Source organism: Poromitra crassiceps (genome assembly GCF_964638095.1).
Source record: "Poromitra crassiceps genome assembly, chromosome: 16".
Taxonomy (NCBI): Eukaryota; Metazoa; Chordata; class Actinopteri; order Beryciformes; family Melamphaidae; genus Poromitra; species Poromitra crassiceps.
This window is the reverse complement of record NC_139645.1, coordinates 5,960,918-5,975,193: the sequence shown is the minus strand read 5'-3', so window position 1 is coordinate 5,975,193 and position 14,276 is coordinate 5,960,918. Positions and strand designations below refer to the sequence as shown.

The 14,276-nt window shown below is 44.0% G+C and overlaps 2 protein-coding genes across 2 annotated transcripts in view; one reads left to right on the top strand and one right to left on the bottom strand.

The window, feature by feature from the left end:
* Positions 1–4,867: 4,867 nt before the first annotated feature.
* On the bottom strand, positions 4,868–8,048 carry senp8 (SUMO peptidase family member, NEDD8 specific). Its single transcript, XM_083652638.1, has 2 exons — positions 7,977–8,048; positions 4,868–7,211 (listed from the first exon to the last, which is right to left on the bottom strand). Exon 2 carries the CDS (start codon positions 7,180–7,182, stop codon positions 6,544–6,546), a length of 639 nt encoding a protein of 212 aa, XP_083508764.1. The 5' UTR covers positions 7,183–7,211; positions 7,977–8,048; the 3' UTR covers positions 4,868–6,543.
* A 555-nt stretch (positions 8,049–8,603) lies between these two features.
* Positions 8,604–14,276, top strand: part of LOC310791352 (unconventional myosin-IXAa-like) — a 158,988-nt gene continuing 153,315 nt past the window's right edge. The window contains 1 exon segment of the mRNA XM_083653039.1: positions 8,604–8,909. The gene's annotated coding sequence lies outside the window, so the exon portion shown is untranslated.

The following is a 14,276-nucleotide window of genomic DNA, read 5'->3' as shown; positions in this document are numbered from 1 at the left end:
AATAGATCAGGTTTTCTTTGGCATGCATATCTTACAGCTGATTTCAGCATTAGCAAAATACTTTTCAGTTGGACGTTGTCGCCTCTAATATCTTTTTCTCTGCTGCCTCTTTGTTGGATTCATTATACAGTTCAGTTCAGTTATGTTTATAGCCCCTTATCACAAGCATGTCTCAAGGGGTTTTACATAGCATCATCACTCATATATTACATATATACTACATCATATATCTACACACAACATAGCTGACATACATCATATACATACAGTACTACACATTTTTACTAGATTATATACATAGCAATACTACACAAACATACCATAGCTTTTTTTTATATATTTTTTTTATTTTAAATTTTCTGAACAATGCACAGACAAGACAAACAAACACGCTCAGACACAGGAAAAGAAAAGAAAAGATACATAATTATCATTATCAACATTCATTCATTATCAACATATACAATGTGATTACCTGCCGCATAAGATGCTTAACCCATTGATACCTGATGCAGCATTTGCGTGAATATCCCTCATTTGTGTGTGTATCCCTTTAAGACCGCGAACCACGTATGACCCGTTTCACGGTCTTAAAGGGATACACACACAATTGCTGCATCAGGTATCAATGGGTTAAGGGAGACATTGTGCCTGGAATCCCACACAAGGGATCCATGAGAAGCCAGCCAGGGAAGTCACCCGTCACCCCTAACCTCGTCGAGGTAGGCTAGAAACGGGTCCCAAATGGTTTAAAACACTCCAAGTGAATTGGTCCTCAGGAACCTAAGTCTTAGCCTGGGTAAACCCAGCCTCCATGTGACCTACTCTCAGACCTGCTCTCAGTCACTAGTAGTGACTGAGAGCAGGTCTGAGAGCAGGTCACGTGGAGGCTGGGTTTAGCCAGGCTACCTAAGTCTCTCCATCCGTATAACAGAGGTCATGTCCGTCAACCACAGTTGGAAAGAAGGTGAAGAGGAGGACTTCCATTCCTTCAAAATTATAATTTTTTGCTACAATTGTCCCCTGTGTCAAACATAGCATAGCTTTTGACTGTGGGAGGAAAACGGAGCACCTGGAGCACTACGAACACGGGGGGAACATGCAAAACTCCACACAGAAAGGACCCGGCGTGGAGATTCGAACCCACGACCTTCTTGCTGTGAGGTGACAGTGCTACCACACATCCAAATTTACATTTTCACAACTGTTGCAGATGTTTAAGATATTGATTGAAAGAACATTGAGATGCTCATGTGCTGACTGACCTACATCTGAACTCTAGTTTACAATCTGATCCAAGGAAGAGAGGAGCCTGCTGGCGCTTCAGCACTACAGTACTGCTGGTGTTACTATAAGGAGACAGGGATCTGAATACTGATCTGATCTGTGATCTGATCTGATACTGTGAACTGAATGGAGCATTCTGCTCCTTGCCTCCCTTAGCATATGTTGTGATGCAGACTTGACCTATTTTAAATCTAACCAACAAGCAGGGCATGTTACTGTCAAGTGCACCACCTGGAAACACTGCCGGTCAGGATGTAAACGGTGCTGTTTTGGCCTTGTGAAAAGGATGTTGCTTGTTTTAATCAAACTGATGTTGCACGCATTGTGGGTGTAAATTGAGCTCAAATGGTTCCGAGTGGTTGTAGTTGTTTTCAGATGTGCTCAGACAGACAGGGCATGATGTGATGTTACACCCCCCAAACAGGCGTGAGGGAGTCACTCTGCTGACATCACGCACTTGTGTTGTGTGACGTGTGTGTCTGTGTGTGTGTGCGCACGCGTGTGTGTCTCTGTGTGTGTGAGCGCGTGTGTCTCTGTGTGTCTCTGTGTGTGTGTGTGCACGCGCCTGTGTCTCTGTGTGTGTGTGTGTGTGTGTGTGTGTGCGCGCGTGTGTCTGTGTGTGTGTGTGTGTGTGTGTGCGCGCGTGTGTGTCTCTGTGTGTGTGTGTGCGCGCGCGTGTGTCTCTGTGTGTGTGTGTGTGTGTGCGTGCGCGCGTGTGTCTATGTGTGTGTGTGTGTGTGTGTGTGTGCGCATGTGTCTCTGTGTGTCTGCTGTGCGCGTGTGTCTCTGTGTGTGTGTGTGTGTGTGTGTGTGTGTGAGCGCGTGTGTCTCTGTGTGTGTGTGTGTGTGTGTGTGTGCGCACGTGTGTCTCTGTGTGTGTGTGTGCGCGTGTGTCTCTGTGTGTGTGTGTGTGTGTGTGTGTGCGCGCGCGTGTGTCTCTGTGTGTGTGTGTGTGTGTGTGTGTGTGTGCGTGCGCACATGTTTATGTGTACATACTCCAGGCCTTGGAGCTGCTATGAGGAGTAAATGTGAACCACCTGGAGATGCTGGAAGAGAAACCTTGGCTCCTGCTGCTGTGATGCATTATACACACAACACTGATGAAGAGCAGTGGCCAGGAGGGACTTCACTAATGGAGTTCTGTGCCTGTGTGTGTGTGCATATAACTGCATAATATACCTATGCATTCGCTCATAAATTACAACCAAATAAGTAAATAGTTTCAGTTTTATATGTATTTTTTATTTTTGAATGCAGGCAGCTAGATCTCAGCCTTGGAGGTAGTTTGCAGTTTGAACTTACAGTAGGTAGCCTTGTTGAAGGATGGTCTCCCTTCTCATTAGCACTGAGGTAAAACAACCAGTGCTAAGAAGCTTTGGAGAAACTTGGCCAGCGTGGCTCATGCCACAGAGAGCTGTGCACCAGTAGCCCAAAAGAGATGGACCCAGCCAGGGTACAAAATCATGTGGATTCAGATTTATCCACCTGTTTTCAATTCCACATAACGCATCAACAGCATATGTCTAATATCCATTCAAAGTGCGAAACAAAACGTTGACAGGTTTAGGATACCTGCTGGGGCGACTCTGACAATAGACACAAAGTCAAGTTTGGTAGGCTAAGCGCTCTCGGTTCTTGGAGCGCACTTACTAAAGCGTTATTTGGAGGCAGAGCTGTCTGTCTTTTAGCGTGCAGCCAGGGTGGCCAGCGGCCCCGGCTCTGTGGCATTTTACCAGGACAATAGTAAACCTTGAAGGCTCGTCTGACTGCTTGTTGCTCTGGCTGAAATGTGACCATGGGATGTTGCTGCAGAGCGCAGGGCGCCAGAGGAAGCAGACTGGAGGCTGGAACGCCTCCAAGCTGTGTGAATTTAAGAGGGGGGCGCACAGGGCCTGCAGCCTGGTGCCCCCTCTCTGCCAACCTCAAGTGCACTGCTGGCACAGACTATAGAAACAACTCGTTATCTGTGCGGCCAATCAACTTAACGAGCCCAGATTCAAATACGTTTTTTTTCTTTAATAATACAGCACCATATGACTCTTCAGCGATAGGTTGCTCTGAGAAAACCACTAATGAAAAACGATGACATGAATATTTAGCAGCAGTACTAACGCAATATGGTACTGTGGAGGCTTACAAGGGGGGAAAGAATCCACGTTGACTTTTCATTACAACACCTTTGGCTTTACAGGTGGGTTGAGTTTGAGACTGCTGGCTAAGGTGAACGATATTTCACTCACAGTCCCTCTCCCTGAACTAATATGAAGTTTCTGTGCATTGTCACGGCCACTCCGCTCCAGGCAGGCCTGGACGCTGTCAGCATAACTTCTCTACAAGGCAGTTCCTGTTGAAATCCTAAATCCTGTTCCAACTGATACAGTAAAGCTGGCCTATAAATATATCAAGGGTCACATTCTGGCTAGCTGGGAGCTCAGAGAGTATGTATCTTCATCCCCAGTGTTGGGTGTAACTCATTACAAAAGTAATATATTACATGTAATATATTACTTTTAGCAGTCACTCAGTAATATAACTTATTACCAATAGGATTTCAGCATTATACTAGTTACTTTGTCAAGTAATACAAGTTACAGTTTGAGTTAATTTAGTTTTTTTTTTTTAATCAAAGCACATATTTAAATAAAGATACAATCATTTCCTAATCAAATTGTGTTTTTATGCAAATAACCACTATAGATGACAATAAAGAAAAAGGATAACATTTAGAATTTTGGATAGTTTACACTGACTTGAAAATGGTTTAAATTCTTTTTCGGGATGGTTCCGTTGGCGGCGATGCCATTCTGCTACTGCAGTTATTTAGGTGAAAGTAATGCAAAAGTAATGTAACAAGTAATGAGTTACTCTACACAGACAGTAATATTGTAAACTAGCTTATTACTTTCAAATGAAAGTAACTAGTAATATGTAGTATATTACACTTTGAAAGTAACTTGTTCATCCCAGGTGCTTCAGCTGATTGAAGTAGAATGTGTTAGTGGGACTCTTGGAGCAGTGGTTCTCAACATGGGGTCCGGGGACCACCAGGCGTCCCTGACGGATAGTTAAAATTCAACATTATACAAGAAGTTAACACAATTATAGAATGTACAAGAATGACTTCTCTCTCTACACCTACAATACAGATAGTATATAGTCATGGGATTCTCGAGAAAATAATATCTAACAAAAACATTCTCAGATTTGGGTCAGAGAGACAACAAATTTTTATCAAATGGGGTCCGTAATATGTAATAAATTAGGGGTCCTTGATATGAAAAAGGTTGAGAACCACTCTCTTATAGAGGAACCTCATCAGTGGGTATGGTTTATATTATGAGAGCTGTAACCTTTTTATCGATGAGCATAACCTTGAAACCTTTTTTTTGTCTCGAATATCTACAATTATGTTGCAAAAAAACTACATGCAGATTCCCTAGAATGAGAATGCAATAAATTTGACAGACTTTCTTCTCGTCAGTCTCCGCTTTATTAAGCTACCATCCATCATGCCGTTCCATTCCTATGGATAAATATGACGTTATAATACTACTAGATGTTACATTTGAATGCTCGGATGAGTTATTGGAAGTTCTCACCAAGCCCACTGGCTTCAAATGACTTTGCGGCCTAAAAGTGAAGGGTTAATTTAGTAGAGGATGGACATGGAACTGTTGTCTTCCTTATTGCATGTTGGCTCACAACAGAAGCCAAGGCTGCAAGTCAACTCTAACACACACAAGGTTCAGCAATCTGTTTTCCAACACTTACACAAAATATGTGCTCATACATTTCTTCAGTGTGAAGTAATTGTGCGTTCATTTCAATACAAGATATTGAAAATGGTTTACATGTGCACGACTTGATGAGAACTAGACAATGTGAGCTTAAAATAAGAATGACTTTAATGTCACATTTTTGCCAACAAAAACAGTAAAATGTATTCGATCTATGGACATTAAACTTGATGTTTTGCTTTCAGCAAGAGGAGATAACGTACATTCCACCTCTCAACAGTTTTCTGTTTCTTAAAGGAACAGCTCACCCTAAAATCCAAAATACATAGTTTTCCTCTCGCCTGTAGTGCTATTTATCCATCTGTATCGTTTTGTGTTAGTTGCCTGAGTTTTGGAGATATCGGCCGCAGAGATGTCTGCCTTCTCTCCAATACAATGGAACTGGATGGCACTCGGCTTGTGCTGCTCGAAGCACCAACAAAATACATTTGAAAAACTCAACAGCATTGTCTCTTTCCAGAAATCATGACCCGGTTACTCAAGATAATGCACAGACTTTGTTGTGAGCAGTTTCATGTAGGAACTATTTTATTTTGCAGTCTCATGTAGGAACTAGCTAGCAGCTAGCAGGTGTAGTTCGGTCAAAAGAAAATAGTTCCTCCATGAAACTGCTCACAACAAGGTCTGTGCATTATCTTGAGTAACCGGGTCATGATTTTTGGAAAGAGACATTGCTGTTGAGTTTATCAAATGTATTTCTTTGGCACTTTGAGCAGCACAAGCCGAGTGCCATCCAGTTCCATTGTATTGGAGAGAAGGCAGAAACTCTGCGGCCGATATCTCCAAAACTCAGGCAACTAACACAAAACGATATAGATGGATAAATAGCACTACAGGTGAGAGGGGATATATATATTTTGGGTTTTAGGGTGAGCTGTTCCTTTAACTGTAAATTTGCCTGTTATAGCACAAATATGTGACTGAAATGGCTGACAAAAAGTAGAAGCCAAAAGTAATACAAAATGCACATTCTTAATGTCAATTCTAGTTCATTTAAAATGACCCTGAGCATGAATCTATGTAAACATTTCCACATTCGCTTCAAACCCAATAAAATAAATTGAGTAAAGAAAAGCTTCTGCCTCCTTTCAAAGATGACATCTTTATGACCCGTCCTTGTTGAATATGTAACTGGGAGTAAATTCCTCTTATAGGCATGCTGGTGTTATCGTTTACATATCGCATGTTGCTGTGGCTATACAAAGGATGAACATGACACAAGTTGATCCACAAATCCTGCTTCATCTCCCCCCCAATTTGGCTATGATAGGGATTACAATACCGTAGGGACTATCATAGAAATATATTGAAGATATAATTATATAATACTGTATGGAGTGCATTCATCGGCTCCGGCAGTAGATATGTGGAGGAGGCGGGTCTGAGAGCTGTTCTGCTATATAGCTAGTACGAGCTAAGTGCTAAAGGAGAGACAGAGAGAGAGAGCGAGTGGCGGAGGTCAATCTTTGGCTAGTCTCTGGATCAGTCGGCACCAGTCGGCCCTCTTGTGGGTGATGTAGGCCGGGGTGATGGTCTGCACGGGCAGGCGCGCCGAGCCCGCCGCCCTGGCCTTCTCGCACAAGGCCTCGGCATTACAGATCACGTACATGCCACAGTCATAGCTGTTCTGCTGCGACGGGCTGGGCTCCTCCACGAAGAGCACCTTCCTGCCAGTGCCCAGGAAGGGCTCCAGCTTGTTGGCGATGCGCCGGGCGTGCAGCGAGTTGCTGCCGTTCTGAGAGTCGTAGTGGGCGAAGTGGGTGGAGTCGTGGTGGTAGACCAGCAGGCTCCAGTGGGAGCCTCCGGCGCTCTGGTTGGAGTTGTCGTTGACGGCGAGGAAGACCCAGCGGCGGGAGGCCAGGTCCAGCGGCTCGAGGAACAGCGCCAGCTCCTCGGGGCAGGAGGCGCACTTGATGAACTGGGTGACCTCCGGGCTGATGAAGATGGCGGCGTCGCCCAGGCCTTTGAAGCGCTCGGCGGCAAAGTACTCGAAGGCGAAGCCGATGACCTGGTCGTTGAGCCAGTGAGGTCCTTCCAATAAGGCCACATCAGACCGTCGCAGGAGGCTGTCCTGGTAGCTCAGCACTACAGGGTCCATTCTCCAAGACAGTCAGTCAGTCAGTCAGTCTGAAAGACAAGAAAGAGGTCTTATATAGGGCAGCCAAACAAACATAACATCCACCATTATGTCTGTCATGCCCCACAATCGTTGAGTGGTGGCCAGAGCGATGATGTCATCGTCGAGTGGTGGCCAGTGGTGACTGATGATGTCATACCCACAGTGACTGATGATGTCATATCCACTAAGTCGGTCTGTGTGGGGACGCCCACAAAATGTTACTACGGGTGGCGCACAAGAGTAGACATTGGGTGGGGGGGAACCCATATATCTCAATGGGCTGACTCACCAAAGGATGGTGCTGCGGCTCTACACTACAGGATTGGGGATACAAGAGCAGGTACATAGATGTCTGTTCAGATGTGCGTTTACTAATGTAATAGATATGACATAATCAGTGATATCATAGACTGAATTGTGATCTCATGTCAGATTGTCTTGGCTTGGTTCTCTGATATGGTATTGAATGAATGTCACTGGGATCTGGCTTTCCAACTTAAATGCATTTTTTTTTAGATTTGCAACGGGCGACATGTTATGAATATGAACCATAAACTACCAGACTAGAAGGAGCCAGTGCTGTCACTCACTGCAGAGTAATCACGTCACTGCAGTGCGTTTTACTTCATCGGTATGCTCACACATTTCAGGCGACTAGCATTAGCGATTAGCGTCTCGTCATCAAACCGAGGCAAACCATCTGGATATCATGTTAACGCTTAGCTTGCTAAACATGCGCTATCGCTACATCCTCTTCATTCAATGTCACATACCTGACAAGACGCATTCATACAGATCATCCAGACAAACTGCAACCTTCTCCTTCATTGCAGATCCAAACCAAACGTAAACTGTGTGTGTAGACCGTAAACATTTTGCGACAGTCGTGTTTGGCTCGAAGTGGGAGGTGCCGAGCTCCGCTGTGATTCGCCGGTTGCACTACAGACACCCAATCACGCCAATCCTCACGTGAAAGCAAGAAGAAAGCACACGACAGCCAAAGAGTATTGAAAGCAAGAGATGAATTACCCCCCACTTTTTTTTACACCAACACTGCCGCCGTTTTTTGGCCTAGAAAAAAACGCCTCCTTGCGCCAATGGGACAATTGTCGTATTATCATTAGAACCATAGACAGTAAAAGAGAGATCAGAACATTCATCAGAACCATGACAGCCAATCAGAGGTAGTCTCCGGGCCAAAACGACGGATTTGCTGTGTGTGCTTTCTATCTTTTCCCCTCCTGGGTTTTACTTCCTGTTATTTTGCTCATGCTCGTGCGCTCGTGCCTCCCCTCGCTTTTCTCCCCGCCCCTGTCCAGCGTGAACGCGCACTGCGCGAACCTGAGTGGCCGCGCACTGATTAGCAGCAAGGCGAGAGAGAGAGGGAGAGAGACTAGAGGAGTTTTCATCGACCGTCACGAGCAGGGAAGGACTGCTTTTAATTATTTTTAAACAGCCCATAAAGCTCGGACAAAAATGCCCCAACTATTCGCCACGGTCGTGACTGTCGAGGATTTGTCCGGAGGAGGGCGTTGAGAGAGAGAGAGGAGCGCAAGAAAACAATTTATTCGTTGGGAATGCAGGGAGTGAAATAGAGACTTTTGCATTTTGTGTGTCTGTCTACTCACGAGCGCTGCTGCGACCCAGCCTGGAAAAGAAGGCTCCGACGACCTGGTCCAAACATTTGGTTCCGCTTCAGTCTTGAGGTAAGTCAAGAGCATGATGTTCTGTTTGGGACCCTCCAGTGGTTTGTGGGCTGCCTGCCTGCCCCACACGGGGAGGAAGGGGCTTTTTTTGTGTGTGTGCATCGGAACCAGCCGAACGAATCATTGCAATTACTTTTGTGTGTTTTGCACGAAAACCGACCGTCATCTTTCTCTAAAGTTCCAGCACATTGTTGCACAGGAATGTTTTTAATTCGCCAAGCTGTTTAATTAAGGTGTATCTCGGCTCAATGCTTTTTGTTGAATGAATCGTCACAATCAGGTGTGTGTGTGTGTGTGTGTGTGTGTGTGTGTGTGTGTGTGTGTGTGTGTGTGTGTGTGTGTGTGTGTAAAAGTTCAGGCTGCTACTGTTCCGTGTGACTGACATGTCATTCCACATTGCAACTGCAAACTGCTCTAGTCTAGGTTTAAACCTTCTGAACCTACTGAAACTTGTCAATAATTTGCTGTCGCATTCTGCAGTTGAGTAGTACTTAATTTCAGCAATAATATATGAAGGCTATCTCATATATATTATATTATATATCTCATATTATATATCTCATATATCTCATAAGGCTATCTCCAGCGTGTATCTTTTCCCCATGCAGTCACACCAAATGCTTCCTTTGAAGTAGTGATAAACACAAATCTGATCATTGCATTCTCTCTCATTAAGCAACACAAAGGGGTGTGTCTGTCTCCGCTGGGGCGAGGTAAATATTCACGTGTATTATTTAGTGGAGGTCAGTCAGCCAGAGCTGCTTTATAATAGTGCTCATAATGCAGTGAAGGCAGTGCAGACTGCAGAGCAGATGGAGTCGCACAGGGGAGGTCTGATGGGCTGCAGAAGATGCTGAATCATAGGAGTCTGCTTCACTCTCTCTCCACTCACAACATCAGACACACACACACACACACACACACACACACACACACACACACACACACACACACACACACACACACACACATTGTATCCTGTGGGATTCTGTAGTCACTTTACAGTCAGTGTGACCTTGTGCATTGTGGTATTTTATATTTCCAATATAGACTGTACCACCAGTTCTACAGGGGTGTTTTTGTTTACATCTTGTATGGTTTCACTGTAGCATTTCCTATAGGGACTTTAGCCTATGTCTGTCTGTGTGGGATTCAATAGGCAGCTTGTAGCGCAGCCCAATCTCTTAAAAAGTAGTACAAATAACATGGTTTTGCATGATTAAATAAGCGCGGAGTGAATATGCCAAAATGTCAAATGGACGCTGGCCGCGACCATTTTGAAAGTGCAATACCATTTGTACGATATTCATTGAGATCAAGTTGCAGCGTGACCTTAGTGTACTTTGTGGTATTTTTTCTAATCTGCTATGGCATATTTCCACAATGTCGACTGTAACAACTATTTCTGCTATTTTGTTGTTATCTGGTATGGTATTATTGTCTGTGCAGTACTCAATGAACGGTGAGTTTATTGTGACCTTGTTGTCGCCTAGATAAAAAAAAAAATCTCCCATCACTATAATATTTCTGTGACCTTTGTATAGTATCCTTCTATTAGATTTGGTATAGAATTACTATAGTTCTTTATCATAAATAAGGGGACATCTTGACATCTCCATATTGTGGATTATTTCACAATTCACACTTTTTTATGAACAACAATAATCAGTAGTTTTGAGTAGCGACTAGCGAGACTTTCTTAATGACCCCCGTGCTGTAGATCGGTGTGGTCCATTTGAGCGTGTAGCATTACCGCAGTTCAAAGTGAACGGAACGCGACCGTCAAGTTCCCACCCTGGCGCTGGGCTCGACCCACCCTCTCTGATCGGCACAGGTGATGAGAGTAAAGTGGGTCGGTGCTGCTGGAATGTGAGGTCTGAGAAGACCCAGCTGCCAGCGTAGCACGAGAGACGGGCCGGCCCGGCCCAGTCTCCGGCAACTGGCCCCCCCCCTGTCGACACCTGACACTCTGCAGGCCCTCCCTCCCTCCTCTGGTTCTATAATGACGGGCTCTCTGTTTGTATCCCACTGTGGAGAGACATCACTGATATCACAGTCTGCAAGGCTGGAGCTCCGGTTTGAACGCGTAGATACTCGTGTTTGAGGCTACGCTCGACTCGTGAGAACGAAGAAGACATCTGTCTTTCTAGTTAGAGTTTGAATACTAATCTGATTTTTTTCTAAAGCTTGTAACTTAATGAGGAGCCGGCTATATTAATTAGTCTGATTACTGATCACGTGGAATGAAATCACAAATCTTTACATCATGTAAAAGCGGTTGATTTTCACAGCAGCAAATCCTGGGATTTCTGTCGGCGTTCTCTTTGGGAGAACTATGTAAATTCAGCGTTCGTCACCTCGTCACATGATGTCCTGTCAGCTCGCGAGTCTGGGGGGCGGGGCCCGTTTTGATCATCCAACCCATTCGTATGTCATCCTTCGCACTTAACTTTGTCATTGGTCGGACTTCCCATCAGTCAGCCAAAGGTACATCAGCAAAGATGACCAGGATGTTCTAAAAATAAGTCTTTAACCTTTCAAAAATGAGTTTTCGAGCTTTCGGGTTGTGTGAAATGATGATATCTATACATCTGGGGCAGCAACAGTGGGTTCTCGTTCTATTTAAAAACATAACAAAAAAATCCTAGTTGTTAAAAGATTTGGTTTGAAGGAACGAAACGCCAGACTTGCAAAGTCACTCAAAGGGTGTTTGCTCAAGCATGATGTGAGACCATTCAGTTATTTCAATGTATTCATATTTCTCCTCTAAACTGAAGGTGACCTCAAAAAAGACGAGTCGCCAGAGAGAGCGAGTCTTGCGGTCACTTCATAGGTGTTGTTTTGGCCTAGATACAGGACAGACTAGCGCAGCAGCAGCAGCCCCATTATTAGACGTCAGAGCAGCTGATGCACCAGCGTGGTGTTACTGCAGAAAAGAGCAACATCACTCTGTAGCTCTGAAACGCTCAGTCATGAAATATGGACCAGGGGTAAAAATAGCCTCTGCTTCTTTATATATAGACGAGCTATATTCTCTTTCACAGTGACATGTCTGCGCTTAAAGAAAAGCTTTCTGACTGGAGGAGCCCCCTGCTAAGAGTGAACCTCCTTCAGAAGAGGTCAGGCAAACAACAAGGCAGAGGAACAGTACATCTAAAAACAACAACACACATTCACTATGGGATGCTCCATTGTAAATAAAAAGTAGGACACTACTGATAGGCTGATACCAGTGTGGACCAATCAGCAGAATATCTGCAAGTCATGTTTACTAGCTGCAACAGCATTGGCTGGTATTTTTGTCACTGTGTGTGTGTGTGTGTGTGTGTGTGTGTGTGTGTGTGTGCGTCATCATAGCGGCAAACTGTGGTCCTGGAGACATCTATTGTAGCGGGAACTACCACAGAAGTGGTTTTGAGTACTTTGCCTCGGCCCAGTTGCACAAAGCACCTTAGGTTAAGATGTCCCATAGAGTTAAGGTGTCCATAAAATAGAATCGGCTGCACAGAACACCCTTAAATCTTCTCCTTAAGGTTAAACATTTTAAGGAAAACATGAGCACAAGATTTGAGGGTGTTTTCTGCAGCCAATTCTATTTTATGGACACCTTAACTCTGACTCTAAGGGACATCTTAACCTCAGGTGCTTTTTGCAACTGGGCGTTTATATGTATGTTTGTCTGTCTGTCTGTCTGTCTGTCTGTCTGTCTGACACACTTTGTTCGCGCGATAGCATCAAAACCGTGCAAAATGCAGTCAGGAGACTTTACAGGTGTGCACTTGACATCAAAATGAAGGCCAAGTTCGAAAAGGGGTGTGATCCGAGCAAGGGGGCCACCGCCCACCCCCCACTTTATGCCCCTCCCCCACATTCCTTTTAAGGCACGGGCGTTGCGGCTGGTGTGATCCCTCTCTCTAGTTTAGTCTTCATGTCGCTTCCACAAATCTCTGGTTAAGTCCATGCTTTTGAACTTTCTGATGAATGAAATATGCGTTCTTCTTGATGATACCTCTGTCCAATTGAACAGTACAATGGGAAAAGGTAATCTTATGTGATAAGATAGTGTTTTACCACACACACACAAACAAATCTGTCCTTGTTGAAAGTTTAAGAAAGTACTATGACCCTCATGCTGCGGTTCATACTGAGAACTGTGACTTTTGAGCAACCCTCAGCCCATAATGCTGAAATAGGCATAAACATATTTCCCACGGCTTCTTCAGCCTGTGAAGAAATGTAGCCTTGTGTGTGTGAATAGTGAATACAAGGGAACAATTGACTACCAAGGCCCATTCTAGAATTTGTTTCGTTTTTCTTGACAAAGATATCAAGAATGCAGCAAAGAAAAAAATCGCAGAAGCAGATTGAAAAATGCTCTTCAAACATGTTTACAGTGACATATCCCTTGTTTTGTTTTCTGGATAGCAGAGACAGCAGCTGTGTGTGTGTGTTGTGACTGGTGCTAGTTTCCATATACCCACTCAGCTCGTGTGCGGATTTGTTAATCTAGCATAATCTCAAAAACAGGAACGAGCCCAGCATCATATATCATTGGCAGTGTTGGGCAAGTTACTTTTATAAAAGGAATTTCCGCACACTTGAATCTGTACAGATTTCACATTTCACGCAAGTTACTTTCAAAATGTAATATACTATGTATTACTAGTTACTTTCATTTGAAGGTAATAAGTTACTTTACAATATTACTGTCTGTGTAAAGTAACTTGTTACCTATTACACTACTTTTGCATTACTTTCACCAAAATAACAGTAGTAGCAGAATGACATCGCCGCCCCGGAACGATCCCGAAAAATAATTTCAACCACCTTGAAGTCGGTGTAAACAACAACAAAAAAAAATCTAAATGTTATTCTTTTCCTTTGTTATTTTCATCTATATTGGTTATTTGCATAAAAACACACAGTTTGATTAGGAAATGATTGTATCTTAATTCATATGTGCTTTGAAGTAATAAGTTATATTACTGAGTTACTGCTAAATGTAATATATTACATGTAATATGTTACTATATTACATGTAATATGTTACTTTTGTAACACTGATCATTGAGATTAAGATGTGACCCGGTCTGAACTGAGAAGAAGAACAGCTCGGGGGCGCTGCCTGAGGAACGTGCCGCACCCCTCACATGCTCGGGACGTCCCGCAAAGTGTTGTGTGGCCGCATGGAGGGATTGTATGGCGTAAGTGACTGGCATGCACATGAAGTCATTAAAGAGGAACCTGCTTGTGTTGCACTGAACAAAGCTCCCCTTTCTTTCGCTAGGGCCATTATATGAGGCAGGCTCTCTCTGGCCTCAAAGGCTCAGCTTCCCCACGTTTTGCATTTCCCCTCATTAACTGTGT